This window comes from Malus sylvestris, chromosome 9 (genome assembly GCF_916048215.2).
Source record: "Malus sylvestris chromosome 9, drMalSylv7.2, whole genome shotgun sequence".
In the NCBI taxonomy this organism is placed as follows: domain Eukaryota; kingdom Viridiplantae; phylum Streptophyta; class Magnoliopsida; order Rosales; family Rosaceae; genus Malus; species Malus sylvestris.
The window spans coordinates 25,393,883-25,420,467 of NC_062268.1; the positions used below are offsets into that span (position 1 = coordinate 25,393,883).

Below are 26,585 nucleotides of genomic sequence, written 5' to 3' on the forward strand. Positions count from 1 at the left end.
GAGATGTGAAGTTAAAGAGAAAAGGACTAAATCAATCTTCGATTTACCTGACCAATAATTCAACATTCAAGGAAGATGGTGAAAATCAGGACCCCAATCTATCAACCCCTCCAATGAACCAAGCTAAGGCCATGAAGGCAACAATCAAATCAAGCACAGAGAAGAAGCAACCAATTGAGAGCACAACGCCGAACAATGAGGTTCTTCCAAAGCTGAGAAGCACGCTGTCTGCAAGGAATATTATGCTTGGTCCCAATTACGATGAGGAAATTAACACGACTCTGGTTTGCCTTTATTAGGTTTCTGTTGAAAGGTTGAGTTCAATGAAGAAATATGTATTTGGGTTAGGCTCTGCTCAGGTGATTTTTTTTTCATATTCGTTTCGGCCTGGCCATTAGTAAGATTTTCTATATTAGTGGTGAGAAACAAGTTTCTATCAGTTTGTTAATATGGATTTTCTCTGTCATTTGAATATAGTCATAAGCTAGGTTTAAGCCTTGAATTGGTTTCTTTGTAGCTGCGTAGCTGGATGTGCATTTAACTGCTAAAATCTGTTTGTTTTGTGTTGAGGACTAACTAGGTTCACTAGATGCAAGAGTTTTATTTTTTATATTAGAAATTTAACCTCTGTTGCATACCTGAGGTGAGAATTTTGCTTTTATAATTTTTATTTACTACATCTAATGATCTTATTTATGAATTGCAGGAAAAAGTTGTCAAGTGAAGCAAACAATTGAGCCATTTAAAAAGTTTGGTGAGTATCTTATGTCTTGGTTTGTGTTCAAGCTTTGAGGTAGCCTAGCATCCAATCGCCTTTGGTTGATGAATTTTGTTTTGTTCATCTTTAAGGAATTGCTCATTTTTCTCTTCTCAGGTTTCCCGCCACCCAGATGCGGCCACAGTAGTTACAGGAATTGTAGGTTGTGCAGGACTGAAGGTAACTGCTTTGTCAGTGAAGTTATAAATGTCAATTTTTTTATTGAAAAGAAGCGATACATATAACTTTTGAAATACATAATATAAGAACCGAAAGACAAGGGAAGGTAGATGGGATAGCAAAGTTGACTGACAAATGATAACGACTGATGATTTATAATGAAATTGAAAAAAAATATTTTCAGAAAAGAAAAACAGTATTTGATCAGGCACGCATAAAAAGAAAATGCAGCATGTAATAGACTTATCCGATATGAGTAACCATGACTTCAATTTTGCTCATCTTTCTGATGCTTTCTTTAAAATTTTGTGTGCGATAGAATAAAGCTTTTGCCAACTGAATCTAAACAAAAGCTTAACAAATTATAGGTGACAAAAAGCTCTTAATATGAAATTACACTACTACATAGTAGTATTTGATCAACCTATAATACTTTTTTTTTTCAACAGTGATGCAGAATGGTTGGTGTTGGAGTTGGAAATAAGTCGGCATTCGTATAGATTATTCTTTCCCTTCCTTGCACCAGAAAGTAAGTATTATTCCAAGAAGCTGAAAAGGAATCAGTGGCTAACAAAGTCAGTGGCAATCGATCAAAGAATGATAGTGATCCTTCGTGGTTGAATCTTCCTTATGCTCTGGCATATCACAAAATTTTTCTTAGTTTTCTATCTTTATTATACTTTTTTCTAAGTTGTCCTGCCTGTGTAACAATTGGACTTTGCTGCAGGGTCCTTTGGTACAAAAGAGTTTCAACAGCTGGGCAGTTACAAAGGTCGTTGAGTACTTCCATCTGTTTCCTTATGCTGCGATTTTGTGAGACTGATATCCCAGGTGTGTATTTTATCTTCATATGCTTGACAGTTTTATTTAGTTTTGATATATAACAACTAGAAACACAATTCAGTTGGACGAATTCTGCATTGTGACATACATGACATTCAGTTATGCTCTGTTTGTGATTAAGGATGTTTGTTATGTTTTCCCTTATTTACATTAATACTGTGAAACATTGAGTAAAAATCAATTTAGCGGAACTATATACTGGTAAAGATGTGCATATTAATCCTGCCTAAAGTAAAATTTAGAAATCTGGCATAGTGAAAACTAATAAAGAATATGAAAAACCCAACTTAATTTTGTGAATTTGATTTGGTGCCTACAAATGAAATCTGGCATATTGAAATTTTGTAGAGTTAGATTATGACAAATTTTCATTCAATTCAATTCATATGCAACTTAGTGTGATTCAATTCATAAGTGATCCAATTCTGTTTTTAATTTCCTTCTCTTAATTTTTACTTCTACATTGTCGTAGAAAACGAAGGAGACATCATTAACGAAGTTTCAAATTTGGGTGTCTTTAGTGAAACAAAACTGGATTGTTTAACTTTGTAAAATTGTACACATAAAACAATCTCTGGGGTAGAGCCATAGCTTTTGAAAAACAATCCTTAAGAATGGCATGCCCATATTTTCAATTTTTGTCATGTAATATATGAATGTAAATAGCACTTCCTTAACACATGGACATGGATGTAATATATGTATATACGCATCACTCTTTGGCGCATATATTTTTTGAGACTTCTGCATATTCAATTATGTTTTCAAACACCGCAGCAACGCGCGGGTACACTTGCTAGTTACAATTCTAAACGGTATCACTTGTTTACGTTTCCTTGTCCCGGTAAAACCATAGCCTCCTTGCCATGCTCCCACCCTCCACTTTTCTCAAATCCTTGCCATGACTCTCCCTTCCCCATGGCCACCAACGTTTCTTCATCCTCTATTCCTACTGGTTCCTTTCTTTCTGGTCTCAATGCTGCCCACTTTCTGAAACTCACGGACTCCAACTATGAAGCTGTTTCTTCTCGAGCATAATTTATTTTGGCTATGTTAATGGCTCTTTCCCAGCTCCTGCTCCTGTTGCCACTCTTCCTGCTGCTAACAAGGAACCTGCTAAACCGAATCCCTAGTTTGCTGCTTGGTTTCAATAGGATCAATTGGTGGTCAATTATCTGACTTCCACCCTCTCTAAGCCTATTTTGTCACTCACCGTTGGAATAACTTCTTCTCAAGCAATATGTCGTCTTCATGCACACTTCTCTCTGGCCAATGCCACCAATATCTGTTTTAAACTATTGGCACTTACAAAAGGCTCTTGCTCTATCTCGAATTACCTCTATCAGGCTAAGTCTATTGCCGAATCTCTTGCTGCAGTTAATTAACCTGTTTCTAACGCTGATTTGGTCACGTTTGTTCTTAAGGGTCTTGGTTGGGAATATTCTATGCTTGTTATTGCATTTTTAAATTTTCTTCCCCTGCCAGAATTTCCCAATTTACGATCTTGTATATTGACCTTTGAAGCTCAATCTCAACTCAACGCAGCAACACTAGCCTTTCCCCTTCCTGCCCAGCATGCGCGGCAAGCCCGCAAGCCCACAAGCCTCCCTAAGGCTAGCAGGCCCACCTGCCTCCACCTGTCCCACAATAGTAGCATATCGATGCTTACTAGGCTCAAGGCCTCATTAGCTTATCTAGCAACGTCCACACAATCAAGGCTGTGAGGGTATTAATCGATGCCCCCGGGGTGGGCATAAAAACCGCCAAATCGCAAAACCGCATTGAACCGTATGAAAAAAAAAAGGGAGACTTTGGATGCGGTCCTTAGTCATGAATATTCTTTGATTGAAACCTTATTAGTTTTTAATTTTTGATTGAGATCCCTGAAATTAATGTGATAATTTATTTCTATGTACGTTACTATTTTTTTAAATTAAAAATTAGAAATTTTAGTTGTTTATATAAATGAGATTTTAAATAGAAAAACCATAATTTGTGGGATTAAAAATATTAAAATATAATCTACTATTGTGTGTGTGTGTGTGTGTAAACATGGGTACATTCATCAAAATTAACCAAAAAAATCAAAACATGGGTACATTCTTCAAAATCACAAAAAAAAAAAGAAGATATTAGGCTTAATAACATTAGTAAATTTCTTCGGTTAAACTTGACATAGATACATTTTAAAACCAAAGAAAAAAGAATGTACCCATATAAGTTTAAAAATGGATTAGAAAAAAATTGAATAGATTTTATATTAAAAAAATGGTACATTTTACATATAACAAATTTTTATATTTAAGAATGAGTACATTTTAAGATTAAAAAGTTTTACATGAATGGGTACATATAATTAGAATGGGTACATTTAGCAAAATAAAAAGTACAAATAAAAAAATATATGGGTACAAATACAAATAAGCTTTAAAAAATATGGGCACAAAAAGAAATTAATATATGAGTACAAATTAAAATTGAAAAGAAATTGGTACAAATTAAAAAAAAATTACAAATTAAAAATGGATACAAACTAAAACTAAAAATATATGATAAAAAATTTAGTCATAAATATAAATATACTAATTGTAACATTTTTAACATTAAATGAATATATTTAGAAATAAAAAATATTTTATTATTGAAATAATAAATGATTTAATAATACCAAGGACCTTGATCAAAAATTGAAAATGAATAGGATTTTAATCAATGGAGTAGTAAAAGGAAGGATGATAACCTAATTTTTCCAAAAAAAAAACCGAAAAAACCGTGTTGACTGGAAAAGTTAACTTTGAGTGAAAAACCGAACTGGACCGCTCAAATCGGTTTCGGTTCCAGTTTCAATTGACCAAGAACCGGCCGAAACCGAACGGAACCGTTTTATTAATAATAAATAAATTAATTATATATATACACATGTCATGGTATAATAGGTTGAAAAATTGATTTCACCAAATTGCAAAGCAGAGGATCCCATCCTAATTAGGGTTCACTTTCACTCACTCACATGGCTTCACACACACGGCTTCACACACCCCATTCTTGATTCCCCCATTTCACATAGCCGACTGGCGACCCCCACTCACGACCTCTCATCCTTAACTGCGACGACCCTCATCATCCCTTTTCTGCAACAACTTACAACACTTCGTCCTCCGTCCTCCTTCCTTGGTATTTTCTCTATCTATATCTAACTGTACATTCTTAAAATACTTGGTGAAATTGCAAGGATGTGCGTTTCTAGGTCATCTGTGCATATGTTGGTTTATGGTTAATCGAGTTTGCAATTTGCAGCCCAATATAGAGATGTTTTCTCTTACATGCCCAAATGTGAATGTGTAACCTATGCTGCTGTCGTATCCTATGAGCTAATGTTTGTTGACGATGTTAGGGCATTTTGAAGGGAGTGTTGTGATGCCATTCGTGTTACTACTATTTGAGATGTGGATTCTTTGTTTATCGTAATGGTAGTTTCTTTTGCTAGCTTTCTATGTGACTATTTAGGCCAAGATTCTACATTTCTGGTATTCTGGTTGTGAATTGTTGATGTTCTCTGCTTGTAATGTGTAATCTTTTTTCGTCAAATGAATTGGAATATGATGCTTTTGTGGAGTGGTAATTGCTCCGCGTTAATGCTTATCTCCTTGTATCTTCCCCTATGTCTCAAATTTGTTAGCTATTGTTCCCTTAGTTGATGTCTTCTATGTTGAAAATTAGTAATATCTTGACAAGCCAGAAAGGAATTTGATGCATTTGACGAACATGAACCAACTAACCAAGTGTAGAAGACAAACTTAAGGATAGTGTTAGACCTATTGCCTACTTGAGCTTGCTGATAGATAATTGACCTTGTATGTGCAACTTATCATTGGCATGGGCTCGTATTTTCTTTTGAATTGCTTCTTGACATCTTTGCCGCTAAATAGGAGGTTTTGTGATGTTGGCATGTTGTCACTAACTTCCTCTTGTTTTTCCTTGTTTTCCTGGTTTTATTTATTTATTTATTTTTATTTTTTGGCTATGTCAAATTCCAGCGGCTCCAAAGGTAATAGATTTGAAGATAGTTGGTCATCTAAGGGAGAAGCATAAGGTTATTGCAACCGGTACTATCACTGGAGGAATTCAAGGTTTAGCAGAGTACAGGGCAAGGTAACATTTCGATTTTTGGATAATTATTAAAGACAAGGTAACATTTCGATTTTTCAGTTGCTTAGGCTCTCTTTTGTTAAATGGATTCCACTTCAAGCACATCCAAATCTTTTTTTTTTATCCAAATTGTCCATCCAAATAGTCTTATAGTTCCTTGTTGAAGCCACCTTTTCTGATTGCATTGTATGTGATAGGATTTTTACTACTCATGTGAACGGACTTAACTCTCATATTTTACTTGCAAGAATCACAAAGTTATTGTAGGATAAACGGATCTCGCAAGGTTGTCTCCACATGGACTATTAAATAATTCGAAACTAATCAGATTCCATTTAATTATTGTAAAGTAGAAATTGAGGTGATTGATTTTATAACCTAATTAAAATAAAAACGAAATTAATGAATTAAAACAAACAATCTGCAATATTAGAGCTAGAGAGAAAAGAAAACAGTTTTGGGAGAATAAAATTAAGAAAGCATTAGGGTTCCACCATCACCTAGCAATCCTATGAATTTTTACCTGTTACTTATGATCTATACATGCCACTTTGAAGGTTAGATTTTCCTAATTCATATTCTACTTGGAACCTCCAACATAGAACGTATATCTAACATGCAACCCGTCCGGACGTTCGGATCAAATTTGAACATGAAAGACTCATTATGCTTTATGAAAATCCTTTGAAAAACCATGCAATCCTTAAGACGTGATATTCATCCTAAGTGAAATTACAATTATTAATCACAAGAAGCCAACGTCAATTTCAGGTAACCTTCCGACCAAAATTGCATCAAATTACTTTTCTAAAGATCCTAATGGTGATCAGGCATTAAGATAATTAGATAGTTTTTATCCTGGTGATTAACAATTCAAAGTATGCATGCAATCAATCATAAGCAATTAAATAAAAATCACATATTCATGCTAAGGCTCAAGGTTTCGCCCTAGCAATAGAATTAGTTACGCATATTCATAATTGAAATCATAGAAAATATTACTAACTAAGAAAAGGATTGAAAACACCTTAGAGTAGAAAATCTCCAAGAACCCTAGCAATTCTCTCTGTCTCCAAAATTGCATTAAAGAAAGCGTAGAGAAATATTGTAGACGGCCAAACAATATATCTGCTAAGCCTCCCACACAAACCCTAGGAAACTAAAATTAATGAAAAACCAATAAATTATGAAACATAACCCTAAATTAAATGGCAAAATTCGTTTAAAATCTGAACAGCCACGTTTTGGACTCATAAGCTGCTCCAAAACTGGCCCAATATAGCTGGATTTAATATTTGGAATATTCTGAACACTTCTCCAGAAGGCCACGAACCCATCCGAGGTCATATTGGGCTCCAAAAACACAATTTAAGCCCAAAAACGTCATTTTCCAGCACTGTGCATCGCTCCTTTATTTTATCGCCAGAAAATAACCGCTTGGTGGAAAAATTCCAAATTTTGATACGATCAAGCTCAGTGACTCACGAACTTCCTCCAATTGGAATTACTCCAAAATTCGTCAATTTGGTCCTGTTTTGCTCCAGAGGAAGTCGAAAGTCCTGGATTGAAAATACAATTCAAAGTATCAAAATTCTTCCAAAGTATTAACCAAAATATACTAAGATTAGGGTAAAATATATAATATAAAATCTACTCATCAAAATACCCCCAAACTTAGCTTTTTGCTTGTCCTCAAGCAAAATAAGACTCAAACAAAAATAAAAACTTAACAAACTAGACACCTAGCTAAAATTAACTAACAAAAATTTCACCTTCAAGTTGCAATCCATAGCAAATTTAAAAAACTAGAACATCTTTTCAAAAGTTCCAACCAATCCCACCACAGAGTCTAAGCCATTTAGAATCAATTAGAAAAGAATTCACAAATTTCCTTTGATGTTAAGTGAACCAACATAGTTAAGGAGACTCGACTAAAACTCTTACTTCTCGTCCTTCTTTATTTCACACATACTAACTTTAAATATAACTATTTTTCTTTTTCTCTTCAATTTTTGTTTCCTCTTTTTTTTTTTTTTTTTTCATATATAGCAAATTTTTTTTTTTCAGTAACAGTAGTGGTCGTGCAATGTCGGTTCACTTAAACTTTCGATCCAACCCATGTAACGAGCTTTAGGTCAATGACTCCCAAACCACTAGGGTTTTAGGGCACTAGGTGTAGAACATCCCTAAGGACTTATTAACCCGAGCTGAAAAGGTTATGAAACCAACTAACCATCCTGCCCCATGCCAAAACTCTACCATTTGACGCGAGAATCACTGCTGATTAGGCATGATTGGCCCGACTACTAGGCAAAACCTTGGGTGAGACAATTATTACTTTATTCACAATAGTAATTGACTTTACTTCAAACAAAAATTAAAAATAAACTTAGACTAAAAGCAAGTGTTTCAATCTCACTCCCCACAAACCATGTTGGTGTGATGTGCAAAGTTCAAAGTATAATTCATGAATTAGTGTCTAAGCAACGATAAATAGAAAAGACTCTACTGTGGGATTAATCTTCACCATGTCCATTTGTTCTAACGTTTAAAATAATCTATGTATATTAACTTAAAAAGAATGAAAATTCTTAACTGACATAAAAATTTAAATCCTAAAATTTTACTTTCCCACCCCCAAACTTATTGCACACTTTGTCCTCAAGGTGTGGAAAAATAAAATAAACAAAGATTGAAGAACAAAAATAAAAACTGTAAAAGATAAAACAAAAGCCTAAAATAAATAAACTAGAAGAAAAGTAAAATAGAAAAGAAAACAAAGAAATTAAAAGAAACAAATAATAAAACATAAAGAAAATAAGAAAAAGGACAAAGAGCACCTGGATTCGAACTGAAGAACTGGCGCCAGTGAAAGGAAATACGGACCAACACGTCCAAGTCCACACTTGTGTCAAAGTGCAGCAACAACTACAATATATCCTGATGTAGCAGCTTCCTGTTTGAATAGAAAAACCTTAGCAGCTGCTACATCTGTGCCCTTGCCTCAAGCCCAGAGCCTCAAACGGCTCTCTATCTCTTCGTGTCAGACCATCCCTTTCAACAGACAAGGCTGGCCACATGTCATGCATCCATGGGGTTAATTTCTTAGGATTCCAAATCAAAGGCTAAGATAAACCGCACTTGCCCATCTCTCTCTCTCTAGAAAATTTGAAAAGGCTTTTAATCTCTCCATTGTCTTCTCAGTTCGGCATCCCTCTTCATACAAACCTTCCATTTTATTTTTTATTTTTCAGCCCTCTCTCTAGAAAGTCTGAAAATACTTTTAATCGCTCCATTTCACACCAAGTCCTTCTTCCTTCCATTTTTCTCGCATTTCTCCAATTCATCTCTGCTCTCTTCTTCATTAAAAGGTCGTACCCAGTGCACAAGGCTCCCGCTTTACGCAGGGTCTGGGAGAGGTGAATGTCGGCTAGCCTTACCCCCATTTATGGAGAGGCTGCTCCCAAGTCTCGAACCCGAGACCTACCGCTCATGGGCGAATGCACTTGCCATCGCACCAAGTGCTCCCAAGTCTCTTCTTCATTACTCTAAAAAAAAAAAAAAACGCAAGAACCTTCTGCCTCTTTAGAAATGCAGCCTTCTCCTCTCTCGTAGTTCTCAACCCTTGCAGCCCTCTTATCATGTCTATCTCAAAAACCAAACGCATACCCCAGAGCCGCACTATACGCCCAAACTTAATCTCTGAACCAGGACCATCCAAGCGCATCTACCACTCTTCTACGATGTCCTCCTTCATCATCTCGCTGCCTTCGAACCTCAGAAGTTGAGCACCTTCAAACAGTAATATCAACAGCCGCAAAGATGACACCGCATATCACATCCCTCTCTGATTTCGACACATTCATGGGTAATTTTTATCCACATCTCCCTTCGATTTTTTTTTTATATGCTTAGATTTGGGGGAAAAAAAATGGATGAAAATTATCTAATGCATGTGTGCTTCTGCGGCAGGAGCTGCAGAATGCTGATTCGACATAGAAAAGAACGGTAAATGTCTGGAGTTTATCTGAAAAGGAAAGGTATAGAACATAGATGCTTAACTCTTATTTGCGCATCATGCATGATAATGTTCTCCACATGCTCATAAATCTCTATCTGTGTGCTTGCCTGTACCCACTGATGTATATTTGAGCCCGAAAGTGTGGATAACAGAAACTGTATCCTGCCTTGATGAATCGTGTCCTCTGTGCTACTTAGATCCCTCAACTCTGTTTCTGCACTCCGCACTGCCTAATCTCATGAATGTAGAGGAATTGATGATGAATGTACTGGGGGAATAAATGTTGATTGCATCCCCTTAGTTGGGATTAGGCCGAATCAGTTCCGAATGTAACCTGCAATAAAAAAACTAATTAGATAAGTAAAGAAAAATAACAAGAATTAAAAATTGCAATTTTTTTTTTCTTTCTGATTTTTGTAATTAGGAATAAAAATAGGAAAATAAATTAAACGAAATAAAAAGAAAAGAGTTAGAAAAATTGGGTTGCCTTCCAATTAGCACTTTAGTTAATGTCTATAGCTAGACATAGAGGAATGAATTGATGATCACGTCACTTGTTCCCTTCGAGTTAACCACTCTTTAATAACGTCATAGAGCACTGTGCTTCCAAATTTAATGGTTGAATTCTTCTTATACGCCTTTCTTTTTGAATGAATCTTTGTAAAGATATAGGTTCCTTTCCACCTATGTTTATTTCTCCATCGAGCTGACTTAAATCGTGTATTTAACACCCATAGTTTCCGCACTGGCTGAAATTTTCTACGAGGAACTTGGCTGTCAATAAGTTTCCTCTTTTCCATATAGATCTTTGCATGTTTGCAGGACTCGTCTAGCATTTCTTTGAATTTGATGGGCTTTGCAGGTGCACTGTCTGTTACCGCCGCTAAAATTTTCTGATCAGTAAGCAGATGTCCTGTAATTAGATTTGTCAGAGTATTCATGGATTCTTGCTGCTTAGTGGGTTGCCTTGGAGTCTCGGGAGAGTGCATGAGTGGCACACAGACTTTTGTAGGAGCAGATTCTATGGAAATTTCAAGGCCATCAGGGGTTGTTTCCTCCTTTGGGCGTGAATAACAGGCAGATGTCTCCTCGGTTCCTGCACCAACCTCTTGATCATCATAGCTTCTCCCACGGTTTACTGCTTGAATTTGAAATCCTTGATTGGTTATTTCTATGTACAATTCAGTTGATTCCAACAATTTAGATAGTTTGTCCTCCACCGAAAGCTCTTGTGGCACATTAAGCCGCTCAAAATACTGCCCAAGATGCCGTTTCAAACTTTGAGTATAGAACTCTGAATGGGGATTGTTCCAGTTCCATTTTGAATCGTTTCTCATATTTATATACTCTTGGACATAATCTGGAAAATATTTCCTCTCAAGACATTGCAAAATATCATGGGTCCTTGAATTGCAAAGAGCACAAACTATAGGCTTAAATCCATAATAACCCTTTTCTGCTAATGACACCCAAAGAGGTGGTCCACCGGGTGTTAGATTGAATTCAGGGGGAACTGCTGCACTGCTCAAAAAGAAACAAATTGTAACGAAAATTAAAATTTTTTTTGTTCTTATATGTATAAACAGCAATAACTAATTGAAATTCTGATTAGTAGGAATCATTTTAAATAATCCCCGGCAACGGCGCCATTTTCTTGATAGGATTTTTACTACTCATGTGAACGGGCTTAAATCTCCTATTTTACTTGCAAGAATCACAAGGTTATTGTAGTATAAACGGATCTCGCAAGGTCGTCTCCACATGGACTATTAAATAATTCGAAACTAATCAGATTCCATTTAATTATTGTAAAGTAGAAATTGAGGTGATTGATTTTATAACCTAATTAAAATAAAAACAAAATTAATGAATTAAAATAAACAATCTGCAATATTAGAGCTAGAGAGAAAAGAAAACAGTTTTGGGAGAATAAAATTAAGAAAGCATTAGGGTTCCACCATCACCTAGCAATCCTATGAATTTTTACCCATTACTTATGATCTATACATGCCACTTTGAAGGTTAGATTTTCCTAATTCATATTCTACTTGGAACCTCCAACATAGAACGTATATCTAACATGCAACCCGTCCGAACGTTCGGATCAAATTTGAACATGAAAGACTCATTATGCTTTATGAAAATCCTTTGAAAAACCATGCAATCCTTAAGACGTGATATTCATCCTAAGTGAAATTATAATTATTAATCACAAGAAGCCAACGTCAATTTCAGGGAATCCTCCGACCAAAATTGCATCAAATTACTTTTCTAAAGATCCTAATGGTGATCAGCCATTAAGACAATTAGATAGTTTTTATCCTGGTGATTAACAATTCAAAGTATGCATGCAATCAATCATAAGCAATTAAATAAAAATCACATATTCATGCTAAGGCTCAAGGTTTCGCCATAGCAATAGAATTAGTTACGCATATTCATAATTGAAATCATAGAAAATATTACTAAGAAAAGGATTGAAAACACCTTAGAGTAGAAAATCTCCAAGAACCCTAGCAATTCTCTCTGTCTCCAAAATTGCATAAAAGAAAGCGTAGAGAAATATTGTAGACGGCCAAGCAATATATCTGCTAAGCCTCCCACACAAACCCTAGGAAACTAAAATTAATGAAAACCAATAAATTAGGAAACATAACCCTAAATTAAATGGCAAAATTCGTTTAAAATCTGAACAGCCACACCCATAAGCTGCTCCAAAACTGGCCCAATATAGCTGGATTTAATGTTTGGAATATTCTGAACACTTATCCAGAAGGCCGCGAACCCATCCGAGGTCATATTGGGCTCCGAAAACGCAATTTAAGCCCAAAAACGTCATTTTCCAGTACTGTGCATCGCTCCTTTATTTTATCGCCAGAAAATAACCGCTTGGTGGAAAAATCCCAAATTTTGACACGATCAAGCTAAGTGACTCATGAACATCTTCCAACTAGAATTACTCCAAAATTCGTCAATTTGGTCCTGTTTTTCTCCAGAGGAAGTCGAAAGCCCTGGATTGAAAATACAATTCAAAGTATCAAAATTCTTCCAAAGTATTAACCAAAATATACTAAGATTAGGGTAAAATATATAATATAAAATCTACTCATCAGTATGAACCTTCAAACTGCTTAGACATGTATGCTTTTTCTTAGACATGTATGTTTTCGTTGATTTGAAATAAGTTGTTTGATTTGATTATATGTTGTTTGATTGTGTATAGGAGCTGCTGCTTCCTGCTTGCTCTCTGAAGTCTGAAAATAAACATGCAGTTTGCTTATTCATTTTTTTGTTTGTTGACTGATTGAACAATGCATATTTATTTTAGTTGTCTCTTTTTGTTGACTTGGTGCCATTACCAAAGACATTTTTATTAAAAAATGTGTTGTATGCAACTTTATATAATCAGTTTTAGAAGATGTATTTGAATGCATGATGATTTGGTGTTCAAATAATTTAGTATTCGGAACCGTAAACCGTCAAGAATCGAATCGGAACTGGTGTAGACTGAACCGTAAGGTTCTAGTAATAAATTTAAGTGGAATCGCACCGAACCGAACCATTGCTATTTTTTATTTCGGTTCCGGTTTAGGGGTGGAACCGCACCGTGCCCATCCCTACCCCCATGGTTGGTGCATATGTGTTCATGGTGGTTACCGTGGTGGTGGCCGTGGGGTTAGGATCCCAACCAATGGGGTTTTCATCCTCCTAATCAACAAGGTACTCTTAAGTGTTCCTTCCGGTTTTTGGTGCAAATTTTGTAACTTTTCAGGTCATCATGCTCCTATGTGCCCACAACTTTTCGCTCCACATTTTGTGGCTTATCATGCCTTACCACTTGGTGCTGTTAATGATCTTACCTGGTACTTTGATACAGGTGCCACTCATCACATGACCAACCATGGTGCTGCCTTCCATGACCCTGCTCCCTATAATGGTAAATATTTTGTTGTTGTTGGTAACATAATGTTTCTCCCTATCAGTCACACTGGCTTTATCCCTCTTACTTTAGGTTCTCGTTTGTTTAAATTAAATAATGTCCTTTATGTTCCTTCTTTTAAGAAAAATCTTCTTTCTGCCTCTCAGTTTACTAAAGATAATTCTACTATTGTTATTATTCATCCATTTGGTCAAGCAAACTCTGATTTTAACATTGGTTCTCTATTGTTTCATGGCCACCGTGAGGGTCATATTTACCTTATGTCACCATGCCTTCCATGCCGCCACTTCCTCCTTGTGGCACTCTTGTCTTAGTCATCCGTTGTTTGAAGTTTTATCTAAGTTGTCTTTAGGATCTATGCCTAAGTTAAATAAGGTGTTTTGTAAACATTAGGCGCTATCTAAGTCGCTTAAATTACCTTTTACATCTAATAATATTGTTGCTCACTTTCCCTTTTATTTATTTTATTTTGGATGATTTGTTATTCTTGGATTTTTCCTATGCGGGCCAAATCCGAGGTTTTTATGCACTTTGAATCCCTTTACAATATGGTGCGTAATATATTTAATTCCTTTATTAAATTTCTCCAATCCGATGGTAGTACAAAATATGTCAATAACTCATTTAAAACTTCTTTCACAAAGCTGGAATTGTCCATCATGTCTTCATGTCCTCATACTCTTGAACAAAAATGGTATTGCTGAACATAAACACCATCATATCTCCACTATCACGCGTCTTCTTCTCCACATTGCGCACGCCCCACTCTCTCTTTAGGTCGAAGCCGGCTTCACCGTTGTCTTCATTATCAATTTACTCCCATCATGGTCTTGGGTTGGTCTAGTCTATAATTTTGTCTCTTTGGTCATTATCCAAATTTATCCCCCCTTCGTACGTTTGGTTGTGTGTGTTACCCACATCTATGTGCTTATATTACTGACAAATTGAAACCTCGTTCCATAGAATGTGTTTTTGTAGGTTACAGCTTACAATACAAAAGATACTGCTGTCTGCTGCCTTTGCAGCCCAGGCTAATTATGTTCCTCTTCTATTGAAGCCTTCTCAAGTGTTGCAAACCCAGCCTATGCTATCTCCCCCTACGGCCTAACCTGTGCCTCTTACTGCTCCTAGGTCACTGTTCACCGGACATTTGGATCCGCACATGGCTCTTGCCTCCTCTAGTCTGTCCCTGCTTCTTTCCCAGGATCTAAGCTTCGCAGCGGGCCTACCTATCACCTCTGTGGCAATTCAACCCATCGACTCGGCCAATGGGCTTCAACTCGTCTCCATTCCTTCAGCTGCTACACTACAACGCACTACCTCCCAAGTCCTGCCCCTTTCAGTGTATCTTATGAACACTTGCTTTTGTACAGGCGATTCCAAGCCCAAGGATTTTATTGACGGCAATGTCCGCTATCCTCTTCCACATGCCCTCATGGTTTGTTTATTTCTTATCCTGAAAATCCCAATCCTATTTCTTCATTGCTTCTGTTTCGGATTCAGTTGAGCTCACTTGTTTTACTTAGGCTTCTCGCCTTTTAGAATGATGGTCTGATGTGATCGAGGAACTTAATGTTTTACTTAAGAATAGTACGTGTTCCTTCATTCCTCTTCATTCTTCTCATAACTTGGTTGGTTGCAAATGGGTTTTTCGAGTTACAGGTCATGCGGTTGTTTCTATTGAGCGATATAAAGCTCGACAGGTTTCTAAAGGCATTCATCCACAACGTGGATTCGATTATGATTTAGATTTTTAATCCTATTGTCAAGCTTGCTACTATTTGCCTTGTTCTTAGTTTAACAGCTACCTATGGATGGTCTATTTGTCACATCGTGGCCCGGGTCCACCACATCCCAAGTCCGTTCCACCACCGTAGCACGATATTGTCCGCTTTGGGGTTACCATTTCCTCACAATTTTGTTTTTGGGAACTCACGAGCAACTTCCCAGTGGGTCACCCATCTTGGGAGTGCTATGACCTCCTTCTCGCTTAACTTCGGAGTTCCTATGGAACCTGAAGCCAGTGAGCTCCCAAAAGGCCTCGTGCTAGGTAGGGATGAGAATATACATTTAAGGATCACTCCCTTGGGCAATGTGGGATGTTATAATCCACCCCCTTAGGGGCCCGATGTCCTCGTTGGCAAACTTCAGCCCAAGGATTGGCTCTGATACCAAATTGTCACATCCCGGTCCGGGTCCACCACATCCAGGACCCGTTCCATCATCGTAGCATGATATTGTCAGCTTTGGACTTACCATTTCCTCACGATTTTGTTTTTGGGAACTCACGAGCAACTTCCCAGTGGGTCACCCATCCTAGGAGTGCTCTGGTCTCATTCTCGCTTAACTTTGGAGTTCCTACGGAACCCGAAGCCAATGAGCTCCCAAAAGGCCTCGTGCTAGGTAGGGATGAGAATATACATTTAAGGATCACTCTCTTGGGCAATATGGGATGTTACAATAAATGTATATTCCCATCCTACATTGACTAATGGAGTGATCCTTAAATGTATATTCCCATCCCTACCTAGCACGAAGCTTTTTGGGAGCTCACTGGCTTCGGGTTCCGTAGGAACTCCAAAGTTAAGCGAGAAGGAGGTCAGAGCACTTCTAGGATGGGTGGCCCACTGGGAAGTTGCTCGTGAGTTCCCAAAAACAAAACCGTGAGGGAATGGTAGCCCCAAAGCGGACAATATTGTGCTACAATAGTGTAACGGGCCTGGGATGTGGTGGACTCGGGCTGAGATGTGACAAATGGTATCAGAGCCAATCCCTGGCTGGAAGTGTGCCGACGAGGACGTCGGGCTCCTAAGGGGGGTGGATTGTAACATCCTACATCGCTCAGGGGAGTGATCCTTAAATGTATATTCCCATCCTTACCTAGCACGAGGCTTTTTGGGAGCTTACTGGCTTCGGGATCCGTAGGAACTCCGAAGTTAAACGAGAAGGAGGCTAGAGCACTCCCGAGATGGGTGACTCACTGGGAAGTTGCTCGTGAGTTCCCAAAAAGAAAACCGTGAGGGAATGGTAAGCCCAAAGTGGACAATATCGTGCTACGGTGGTGAAACGAGCCCAGGATGTGGTGGACCCAGGCCGGGATGTGACACTATTCATTAATTAGATGTTAGAAATGCGTTTTTACATGCTGTTTCCAGGAAGATGTCTTTATGGTCCAACAACGGGGATTTGTCAAACCCCATTGCCTTCACCATTTTTCTAAATTGTACAAGGCCCTTTATGATTTAAAGCAAGCTCCTCGAGCCTGGTTTCAATGCTTCAACATTTTAATAATCCGTCAAAGATTCGTATAGATCTTGCCGACCTTTCTTTTTCACCTTCCATCGTGGTATGACTCATCTCATCTTATTATTTTATGTTGATGACACTGTTTTAACTAGGAATGATTCTGTCGCTTTCCAATGATTTATGGATCTTTTGGGACATGAATTTGAGATTAAGGTTCGTCCTTCGACTATTAGCCTTCATTTGTCTCAAACGAAGTATGTTATTGACTTATTGGAATAGACGCATATGGTTGATTGTAAACCTTCATCACTCTTATTGCTACTCATGCTCAATTGTCCAATCAGGATGGTACAGTATGTCTCCCAATGAATTCCATCACCTATTGGGCTCTCTTCAGTATTTCACCTTAACTTATTCAGACATTGCCTACGTCACCAACCGTATTTCACAGTTCATGTCTCGTCCTTCTCAGACTCATCTTATTGCTGCTAAATGCATTCTCAGGTATGTCAAAGGTACTCCCGACCATGTGAATTCCTTTACTCACCCGTCCAGCCCTCCCTTTCTTCACGATTATTTAGATGTAGGTTGGGTTGGCTGTCCAAATACTCGTCATTCTACCTCTAGATTTCTTGTCTTTCATGGCCCTACTTTCATATCCTAAAGTTCTGCCAAGCAAACACATGTCACTCGGTCTAGTGTGGAATCTAAATATCAGGCTTTAGCTCATGCTTGTGCTGAATCTATTTGGCTCTCTTATGTTCTTCGTGAGCTTCGGTTTCCGGTCACCTCTCCCACTTTTTTATATTGTGACAACTTGAGAACTACATACATGGCTACCAATCCTATCTTACATGCTTGGATGAAGCATATTGAGCTTGATTATCATTTTGTTCGGGAACAAGTCAAGTTAGGCACACACAATGTCCAATTCATTCCTTCAGTTGATCAACCTGTGGATGTCCTCACCAAAGGTCTTTACAAGCCTCACTTTCACGTTTTGCGTTCCAAACTTGTCACTTCGAGACTGCCAAGTTTGCTGGGAGGGTTGTTAGTCTAGAAGATTTTGTATAAGTTTTATGTGGGCTAGGTTTTATAAATCCCTGTGGGCCAACGTTTTCTTGCACTCCAAGTAACTTTACTAGTATGTATTTGTAATCTTGTGAATCAAGGAAAATAACGAAATTACTATTCTACAGAACTCTAACCGATCTTCTAGTTGTGAAAAAATATTAAAATTTTGCTTTCTCAGCAAAGTACAGAATTTGTGCAAGACTAGGTTTGCATGACATCTTTTTTGAAGTTGCATTAAACACAACTCCAAATCAAGAAAACTTTACATGTGCATAGAAATTTAGACGGTATTATGAAATGTATAAATATTTCATCTGTACAGGTCATTGATGTCGTAGGAATATTGTGGGGCAAATGATAGAGCGGGAAAACATAACTTTGAACAAGTATAATTTCAGGGTTGTAAATAAGATAAGCAACTCACAGTTAAATCACTTGAAAACATGTAAATTCATTCAGCCAGTTCTGCAAGATCTGAACTAGTTCAATAGCAAGTAATTCTAAGACTACGAGATCTATGTGGTTAACTGGACCATTGCCGAAAACTAGTCCATTCCTCTAAAGTCTAAACTGTGTGCCAAGGGAAGAAGCCAAGAATAAAACCCTGTATCTGATCTAAACTGATGTTCCACAATCATAATTTCATCGATCCTTCGAGTGATAACCAAAATTCTTCAAGTACCATAACTCTGATTCAGCTGCGTGATTTGCTGTTGTTTTCTTATTTGAATGTGGAGAGCTAAAGCATTCCAAAAGAGTTTTTAAGGCGTCGTCTATCTCAACAATAACCTTGAAGGTGAACCTGTTTAGAACGGATCAGTTAAACACCTTAACCTCCTCTTGGATAATGCAAGTAAAACTACATGTGCATGGTTAGCGAAGATTGCAATGGTCCATATTATTAAAGAAGTAACAAAACAAGGAGTAAGAGATTAGATCGACTTATAGTTGTAAAATTAAAAGACGGTGTACTATATCTGGAAAACAACATTTCTTGATGGGGCAACTATGACTTGGGTCTGTAGAATGTAATCAACTATATTCTCATGTGGGGCGGTCCTTCCTCTTTGCAGCACTCGTACGTAGGGTTCTTCCATTTTATTGCAACAACGCATATCTCATACTACTGGGATTTTGCTGATAGTAGCTTCTTACCAGCGCCTGCTAAATTGATGATAATCGGAGTACGTCGTAGGATTTCATTCTTGGTCAACATATACAGATGTTCTTCTGGAAGCAACTTTGAGCAGAACAAAAGTTTTGACCATCGGAATACAATTACAACTTACTAGAAACAAAATTGGATTTCTCTATACAATTTATAATTTGTAATTCATAAAAGCAGCAATATCAATTTGCTAACTTTAAACTCACTGCATTCCAGGTTCAAACTCTTTCCTCTTCCATAGTGTAAATTGTAAATTAATATGGTAATATCGCTTGTATTTAAAACTACCACTGCAGCTCTGCTAATGCGGTAAGCTGCTTTCATAACAAGTTTAGCCCAAGTTCCAAGAAACTTTAAAATCCTTCATCCGAAAGCACCAGAAATCTTTTTATTTAAAGAAAAAAAAGGTAAATTACATAGTAGCTTCTCAAATTTGAGGTCTATTACAACCTCATACAACATCTTTAAAACATTTCACTTTCATACCTCACGTACTATTTTATTTCAAAATAATACACCTGTTACATTTTCCATCCATTGATCTGTTAAGCGCTGACGTGGCTGCCACATTTGTGCCACATGGTTGCCAAATGTGTGCCACGTGACAAATTTTTTTTTTAAACCTAAATCTTCTAAATTAAAAAAAAAAAGATAAAAAACCAAAACAAAAGTTGAAACCCACAACCCAGCAAACCCACTTTCCCCCCTTCCCAGCACCTCCCTTCCCCACCCTCACCTTCCCAACCCCACCTTCCCCAGCACCTCCCTTCCCCATCCCCACCTTTCCCAGTACCTCCGTTCCCCCCCCCCCCCCCGGCAGTAGACCCACACCCACGACTCCATTACACTCCCCCGCCATCCAAAACCCAATGCTCTCGCCTCTCCTCTCCCACTCTCCGCCAAACCTCTCATTCCCTTTTCGATTGCAGTAGCCCGATCGAGGATTCATCATCGGCCTTCCAAATGTTCCTTCTCACAGCCTCAAGATCCTCTCCGTTTGCGAATCCAAAGGTGCTTTCTGATCCTCCTCTGTTAGATCTAATCCATTTTTCTTTTGCTTGTCACTTCTTATTTGGTCCGCCATTGATTGATTGATTGATTATTTGAAAGTTAATTTTATGGATGCAAAATGATTTGGTTTTGTGGGAATAATAAGCTTATGGAATGTCCCACAATTTCACCACCCTTGCGCCCGCGCCCACCCTCTTCCCTCGTCTACACACCCTACTCTTTAAATCCACACCTATTCCTCCCATTTTCACCTCACGAACCCGGCGATGGCGGCGTAGACGGGATCTGGGGTTTTTTTTTTGGGTTGTAGGTACGGGGTTTTTTTTTGGGCCCCTAACCTTGGGCCTAGCAGCCAAATAAAAAAAAGGGAGGGGAAGGATAAGACTTTGGGCTGAAGTAACAAAGGAAAATTACAAATTTTTTAAATGCGACACTCAATATTTTGGTCCCTCAATAACTTGACAAAAATAAAGGCACCTCCCTCAGTATTCTTTCTTGATCAACTTGGTAGACTCTCATTACATGCTATTACACTTCAACACGGAAGTTTCCTGATTACTCAATGACTTAGATTTTTCAAGTCTCTAACCGAGAAGCTTTCCTCACTCGGGAACTTGGGGAACACTTTTGTATCATACTTTACAAATTCTGAAACTATCAAGCACCGGTTAACTCAATACCTTCTAAGTGATAGCGATTTTACCACTTGTAAAACAAAGGTTAAACCATAGAAAATTCTTGCAAGAGAACAAGTGTTTGTAGTATAGAATGGCTCAAGCAAGGTCGATCTCCTCAGGGACTGATATAAACAATTTATGAGTTTTTTTGTATTTAACTTATTTAACTCTAAGAACTACACTAATTTGACGAAACTAAATACTACTGGATGTGACTTAAAACAAATATCTAAAATGGGAATTGGCTTATAGGAATAGTGATTCAACTAAACAAAACAACTAAAATGAGCAAATTCAAGATAAAATAAATGATTGAAGAAAAATAGATTGACAATATGCTAGAGTTCAACCTTTACCAACAACACTCCTACATAGCTCTTCCAATTGCTTAAATAATTGAAAACACACATGCTTTGAAGGTTGGATTTTCCTTGTGTATGTTTTACTTGTGACATTCAAGCTAAAACGCATACCACTACATGCAACTTATCCATGACATTTGGATTAAATATAAACATGAGTGATTCATTAATCTTGGTGAAAATCCTTTTGTTAAACCATGTAATCCCTAAGAGCATGATATTTACCTTAGGAGAGTACAATCCTCAATCACAAGAAGCACAACCAATTTTAACGTGACATTCGTTCAAAATTGCATCCGATAACCTTTCTAAGCATCCTAATGGTGATCAAGCATCAAGGTACATAGATAGTTTAATTCAGTGATTGAAAATATCAAAGCACGCATGTAACAACACTTAAGCAATTGAAAGAGAAATCTACGTAATCATGTTGCGGCTCATGGCCTCACTCTAGCGAAAAGAAATTAGTTACACATAATTATTTGAATACATAGGAAATTATCCATGAAGAATCAAAGAAAAAGACAACCCATTTTTACAAGGAGGTTATCTCCTTGTGCTCTCCGATCCTCCTTCCATGTGGAGCTGCAGCTCCCTTATTTTTCTGCTATGTTGCTTGCTGCTTCTTTTGCTCTCTGCCCTCTGCCCTTCTTCTCTGCCGTGCTCTCCCTCTCTCGTCTAATGCGTTCCATCTACCTTCAGTTATTGCCTTCAACAAAAGGCAATAATTTTCAAAACCAACCAAAGCTACAAGTGGAAGACCAACCAAACTCCACTTCATAGTGGGTACCCCATGATCTCATATTTTCTACCATCTTTTCTTTCCCACATCCGTGTGTTTTCCTTGCCTTTAACCAAAAGCTTCTGTTTTTCTAATGCTACAAAGGCCAAATGAGTGGGATTGAAAACCCCATTGTCTGCCAAGTGATGATGACAAAGTAAAGCACAAAACAAGTGCTATTACTTTCTTATTTTTATTAGCCACATGGAATGGGCAGATTTTGCCATAACGTTTAGTAGACCAAAGGTCCTTAGATTTCAATGAATGAGATGTCCTTAGAAAGCTTGAAAGGTCAGCTTAAAAAGCTAAGAAGGAAGTTTCCTCAATTTAGGCTTTAATTATGTACTTATCTCTTGTGCAACTTTCAGAGGTCCAAACTGCCTTGTCAGCACGGTGACCTGTCTTCATTCTTAAGTTGGGAACAATTGGCTTGGAATTTTGAGCTGAAAATTTGATATGATCATCTTTGATCTCTTGTGAATCAGCTCCAACTGGAATCACTAAAAAATTCCAACGTTTGCATACTTTTCCACCAAACTCAATCTTGCTGCTCCTAGAAACACAAAATGGCAAAACTCATAAATACTCAAAACTTCCAACTAAACTAGACAAGAAAAGAAATAGAAAAAGGGGAAAATATATAGTATAAATATTGGTTCATCACTAAGACCTAGTGAAGGATTTGTATTAAGGCACATGCGGAACCATAAGAGTTTATATCCAATCAGAAGGACAATTACAACGCGACACGTGTCAACATCCAAATAAAACTCCTAAAGTTCCACATCGATCGCAAACGAAAGTATGTGACTCTCCTCAACTATAAAAAGAGACCATTCTCCTACAATCAATCCCTAAATGATATTATTCTACTTAACCCATTAATAGAGCTTACTAATGATGACCAAGTTGAACTTTTGTATTATGTAAACTCTACATTATCAATGAGAAGTCCTCTACTCTTGTGGACGTAACCCAGTTTAGGATGAACCATGTACATCTTGTGTTTGCTTCCTTATCTTTATTCTGTACATATTTCTTGCACTAGGCTACCGAAGCAATCTTGCAAAGGTCACACCTCGACACTTTACGTTGTTCCATAGTTAATATGAGTTCATGCATCAATAATTAGCAACTTGGTTACAAAATGGTCAGGCCTTCAGTCTGATAGGCATAAAGTTCTAGCCAGAATGTTGAAGCTAATTATTCCCTTGAAAGTTAAGTTGTTCAGCTCGTTGCTTCTTCAAAACAAGCTCCAAACAAGGAGCAAATTAAGTAGATTTATACTAGGTAATGATAATACTTGTGTTTTTTTTTTTGTAGCAATGCTAATGAAGATCAAGATTATATGAAGTGTAGTTTTGCTACTGATACCTGGAAGCTAATTCCTAATCTTGACCTTCAAAATTCTCATATGGTAACTTCAACCTTCTCAGTTGGCTCTACTCTTCGCTATCTGATGAGTCTAAGTATTTACCAAGTTAAATAAATCCTTGTTAATTTTTTGACAGATAGGGAATAACAGAAACAATGCAATCTTTAAAAATACAAGGCCCCATCATGCGAAAGTTCCCATGTTAACTGCTGGAATTGGGATGGACTTCTTCAATAGTAACTTGAGTCCAGGGAAGAAGAATCCAAAGTTTGTGAATGAAGTTATCAAATGGCATCCTCCTGACTCGGGTTCTGTCAAAATTAATTTTGATGCATATGGGCTGGAAACAATTCGGCAACCGGGTTTCTAATTCATGATGACAATGGATGCCTTATAATTGTTGGTGCTCATGCATTTTTGGCAGTTGTACCATCACGGTGGCTGAAGTTCTAGCTCTCAGAGATGCTTTTAAATTTGCCTCTTAAATTTGCCTACCACAAGGTTTTCACTAAAATCTCAGTAGAGGGAGAGTCAAAGCTTGTTATAGACGGGGAACTATAATAAAGGTTATATAAGACCTACATACAGTGTATGTTAGACTGTCCCTCCTGCCCAACTGAGCATCGTTGTGAACTAATAGACTGAAATTAGCATGGAGCGGGAAGGAAGATGTGGTGTTCCCTGGAGAATTCAAGACACAGTTGCAGATATTCAATGGTTGGCTTCCTCTTTCAGTGCTTAAGGGAAGCATGTTTATCGGAAGGGAAATTTTGTGCTAGTGCTGTGACTAGTTTAGGTCTTTCTTTTCTTAGTATGTATGCTTGGAAGCGTATACTCCCTGTGCAAGGCACACCTGCTTAATCCCTGAAAATAAAAAATCGCTCCTTGGAAGTTGGAACATATGTGGGATCCACCACCTAGTAAGATTGTGCCATATGTGTCAATGAATTTGATTATAAGTCTTCACTAAGCATTAACATTCAACAACCAGAAAATGGTAAGTTTAAAAGAATAAATTAAGAATTGGAATTTTTTGGCTTGCTGTGCTTGAGTTGCAGAGTTGGAAAAAAATTTGTTAGCCTAGTGCATCCAAATCAAACCCACAAATGGAATTAACAGAATTAAGATAATGAGAGCGAATTTTGAGTTTTATATAGTAAAATAATGACTTTTGAGTTTCATGGGGCTAAATGGGATCAAAATCGAGTTTCAGGGGCAAAATGGAGCGAATTTTATGTTTTAAAGAGTAAAGTAACGACTTTTGAATTATAAGAGCAAAGTAATATTAAAATCGAATTTTAGGGAGCATGGCTAAAAATAAGTCTTCATAATACCATTGTATATAAAAAATTTGGATCGTACGGCTTTGAATAGTACGGCTCCGTGTAAAATTTGGGTACGCAATTCTGTCATTTTGGTTTTGGCAGGCATTAAGGTTCGGTTGAGGGTGGTTATTACACAGAGAGAGAAAAAAGAGAGAGAGGGGGGGGGGGGGGGCAGCTTAGAGAGGGTGGAAGTGGGGAGTAAGGTCCCTGTGTGCACGATTTCCTCATTATTTTTCCACTGTGCGGGCATGCAGAGTGGGGTTTGGTGTGAGTGGCTGTTATAGAAAGAGGGAGAAAGAAGCCGTGTGATTTAGAGAGAGAGTGAGGAGTGGGCATGTTGAACAAGTGCAAGTTAGGGTCGTTTGTACGGGTCTTTGATTGGGTCAGCGGAAGGGGCAAGTACGGCCCTCGTGTGCACGACTTCCTCATCTTCTTTCCACGGTGTGTCTGTATGTGGTGATTCTGTGCGAGATTTGTTGATTGACAAGATAAAAAATTGTTTTATAATATGTGATTTACTGTTTGGTTAGGTTTCAGCCAATGCTTTTGTATTTTTTTTTTATATAAATCAGGGGATTTAGAGAGTGCTTTCTATGTTCTCTTTCTTTTGCTGCTTTAAAGACTTCCTTATTCTCATTTTCTTTTTCTAAGTTCAGTTCTGCTATCCTCTGCGTTTTTCTCTTCGATGGTGGGTTGGCTCCTTGGGTGGTATAACTGCGTTTTGTTGTTTAGTTAAGTGTAAAGTAGCAAAAGACAGAGACTTGTCTGCTGTCATTTTTACTCTTTTTGGGTTGGTTTTGTTATTCTGTGCGTTTTCCTTATCTTTGAGTGGATATTTAATGTTAGGCTTTGTGCAATTGGAGGCCCAAGAACCCAAAAAGTAGAAGGAGAGTTGGGCTCGGACAAGTTGACATCCCAGGAAGAATTAAAAATCATTTTGGCAAGGAATAGGCAGCAAGCCTATGTGAGAAGTGACACTTAGAGGGAAGCTCATCCCTAGTAAAAAAAGTACTTTTCAAGGGCATGGATAGGTAAATAAATTGTGACTCACTTTGCTCCGGAGGCCATCACCAAAAGGTGAGGCTTGGATAGTCGGGCTAGAGAGTCTATAAAAGCAACAAGGGACACAAGGAAGAAGGACACTCAACCAATCAATCAAAAAGGGGTATAGACCTGTAAAGCAAGCACCAAGGAGGATGTCAAAAGAAATAGAAAAAAAGTCAAAGAAGAAATTGAGAAGGTAGTAAAGGTAGGCTTTATTAGGCTTGCAAATTATATAGAGTGGTTGGCCAACATTGTACCTGTACTGAAAGCTATAACTAATGCCATTCGATGTTGTGTTGATTATAGAAATATAAACGAAGCAACTCCCAAGGATGAATGCCCTATGCCTATGGTTGACCTATCCATTGATGCAGTTGCAAACCACGAGGTTTTATCTTTTATGGATGTAAATGCTAGATATAATCAGATAAAAATGGCCAAAGAAGACATACATAAGACAACATTTAGATGCCCAGGGCATATAAGAGCTTATGAATATGTTGTCACACTTAGGGCTAAAAAATGTTGGTGCTACTTATCAAGGGGTGATGAATGCTATTTTTCATGATTTGACAGACATAGCATGGAAGTATACATTAATGACATAGTGGTGAAGTCTAGAACTGAAGACC

The 26,585-nt window shown here is 37.6% G+C and overlaps 2 protein-coding genes and 1 long non-coding RNA gene across 5 annotated transcripts in view; 2 read left to right on the plus strand and 1 right to left on the minus strand.

Annotated features, from left to right (window-relative positions):
• Positions 1–5,931, plus strand: part of LOC126583779 (uncharacterized) — a 34,026-nt gene extending 28,095 nt beyond the window's left edge. Inside the window, exons 2-6 of one of the 3 annotated variants that reach the window (XR_007609825.1) lie at positions 2–359; positions 707–754; positions 875–937; positions 1,387–1,768; positions 5,818–5,931. This is a non-coding gene — a long non-coding RNA (uncharacterized LOC126583779). Of the gene's footprint in view, position 1; positions 361–706; positions 755–874; positions 938–1,386; positions 1,769–2,252; positions 2,459–5,817 lie in introns of those variants that run through there. The other 2 variants (XR_007609826.1, XR_007609824.1) reach the window with 2 other exon arrangements.
• A 4,564-nt stretch (positions 5,932–10,495) lies between these two features.
• Positions 10,496–20,153, minus strand: LOC126633904 (uncharacterized). Its single transcript, XM_050304436.1, has 3 exons — positions 20,077–20,153; positions 18,893–19,012; positions 10,496–11,471 (listed from the first exon to the last, which is right to left on the minus strand). The coding sequence occupies exons 1-3, from the start codon at positions 20,151–20,153 to the stop codon at positions 10,496–10,498; spliced, it is 1,173 nt and encodes a 390-aa protein (XP_050160393.1).
• A 63-nt stretch (positions 20,154–20,216) lies between these two features.
• Positions 20,217–24,443, plus strand: LOC126634190 (uncharacterized). Its single transcript, XM_050304684.1, has 3 exons — positions 20,217–20,389; positions 23,533–23,626; positions 23,721–24,443. The coding sequence occupies exons 2-3, from the start codon at positions 23,558–23,560 to the stop codon at positions 23,952–23,954; spliced, it is 303 nt and encodes a 100-aa protein (XP_050160641.1). The 5' UTR covers positions 20,217–20,389; positions 23,533–23,557; the 3' UTR covers positions 23,955–24,443.
• Positions 24,444–26,585: the final 2,142 nt, after the last annotated feature.

What these genes read in the sequence shown, in the direction of transcription:
- LOC126634190 (XM_050304684.1), top strand. Translation starts at nt 23,558, where the DNA reads ATGAAGTGTAGTTTTGCTACTGATACCTGGAAGCTAATTCCTAATCTT. An exon ending in ACCTTCAAAATTCTCATATG is followed by an intron (nt 23,627 to 23,720) that starts GTAACTTCAACC and finishes ATTTTTTGACAG; the next exon opens with ATAGGGAATAACAGAAACAA.
- LOC126633904 (XM_050304436.1), bottom strand. Translation starts at nt 20,153, where the DNA reads ATGGGGAAGGGAGGTGCTGGGGAAGGTGGGGTTGGGAAGGTGAGGGTG. An exon ending in GGTGCTGGGAAGGGGGGAAA is followed by an intron (nt 19,013 to 20,076) that starts GTGGGTTTGCTG and finishes CGTTCTAAACAG; the next exon opens with GTTCACCTTCAAGGTTATTG. An exon ending in GCAGCTGAATCAGAGTTATG is followed by an intron (nt 11,472 to 18,892) that starts GTACTTGAAGAA and finishes CTTTTTGAGCAG; the next exon opens with TGCAGCAGTTCCCCCTGAAT.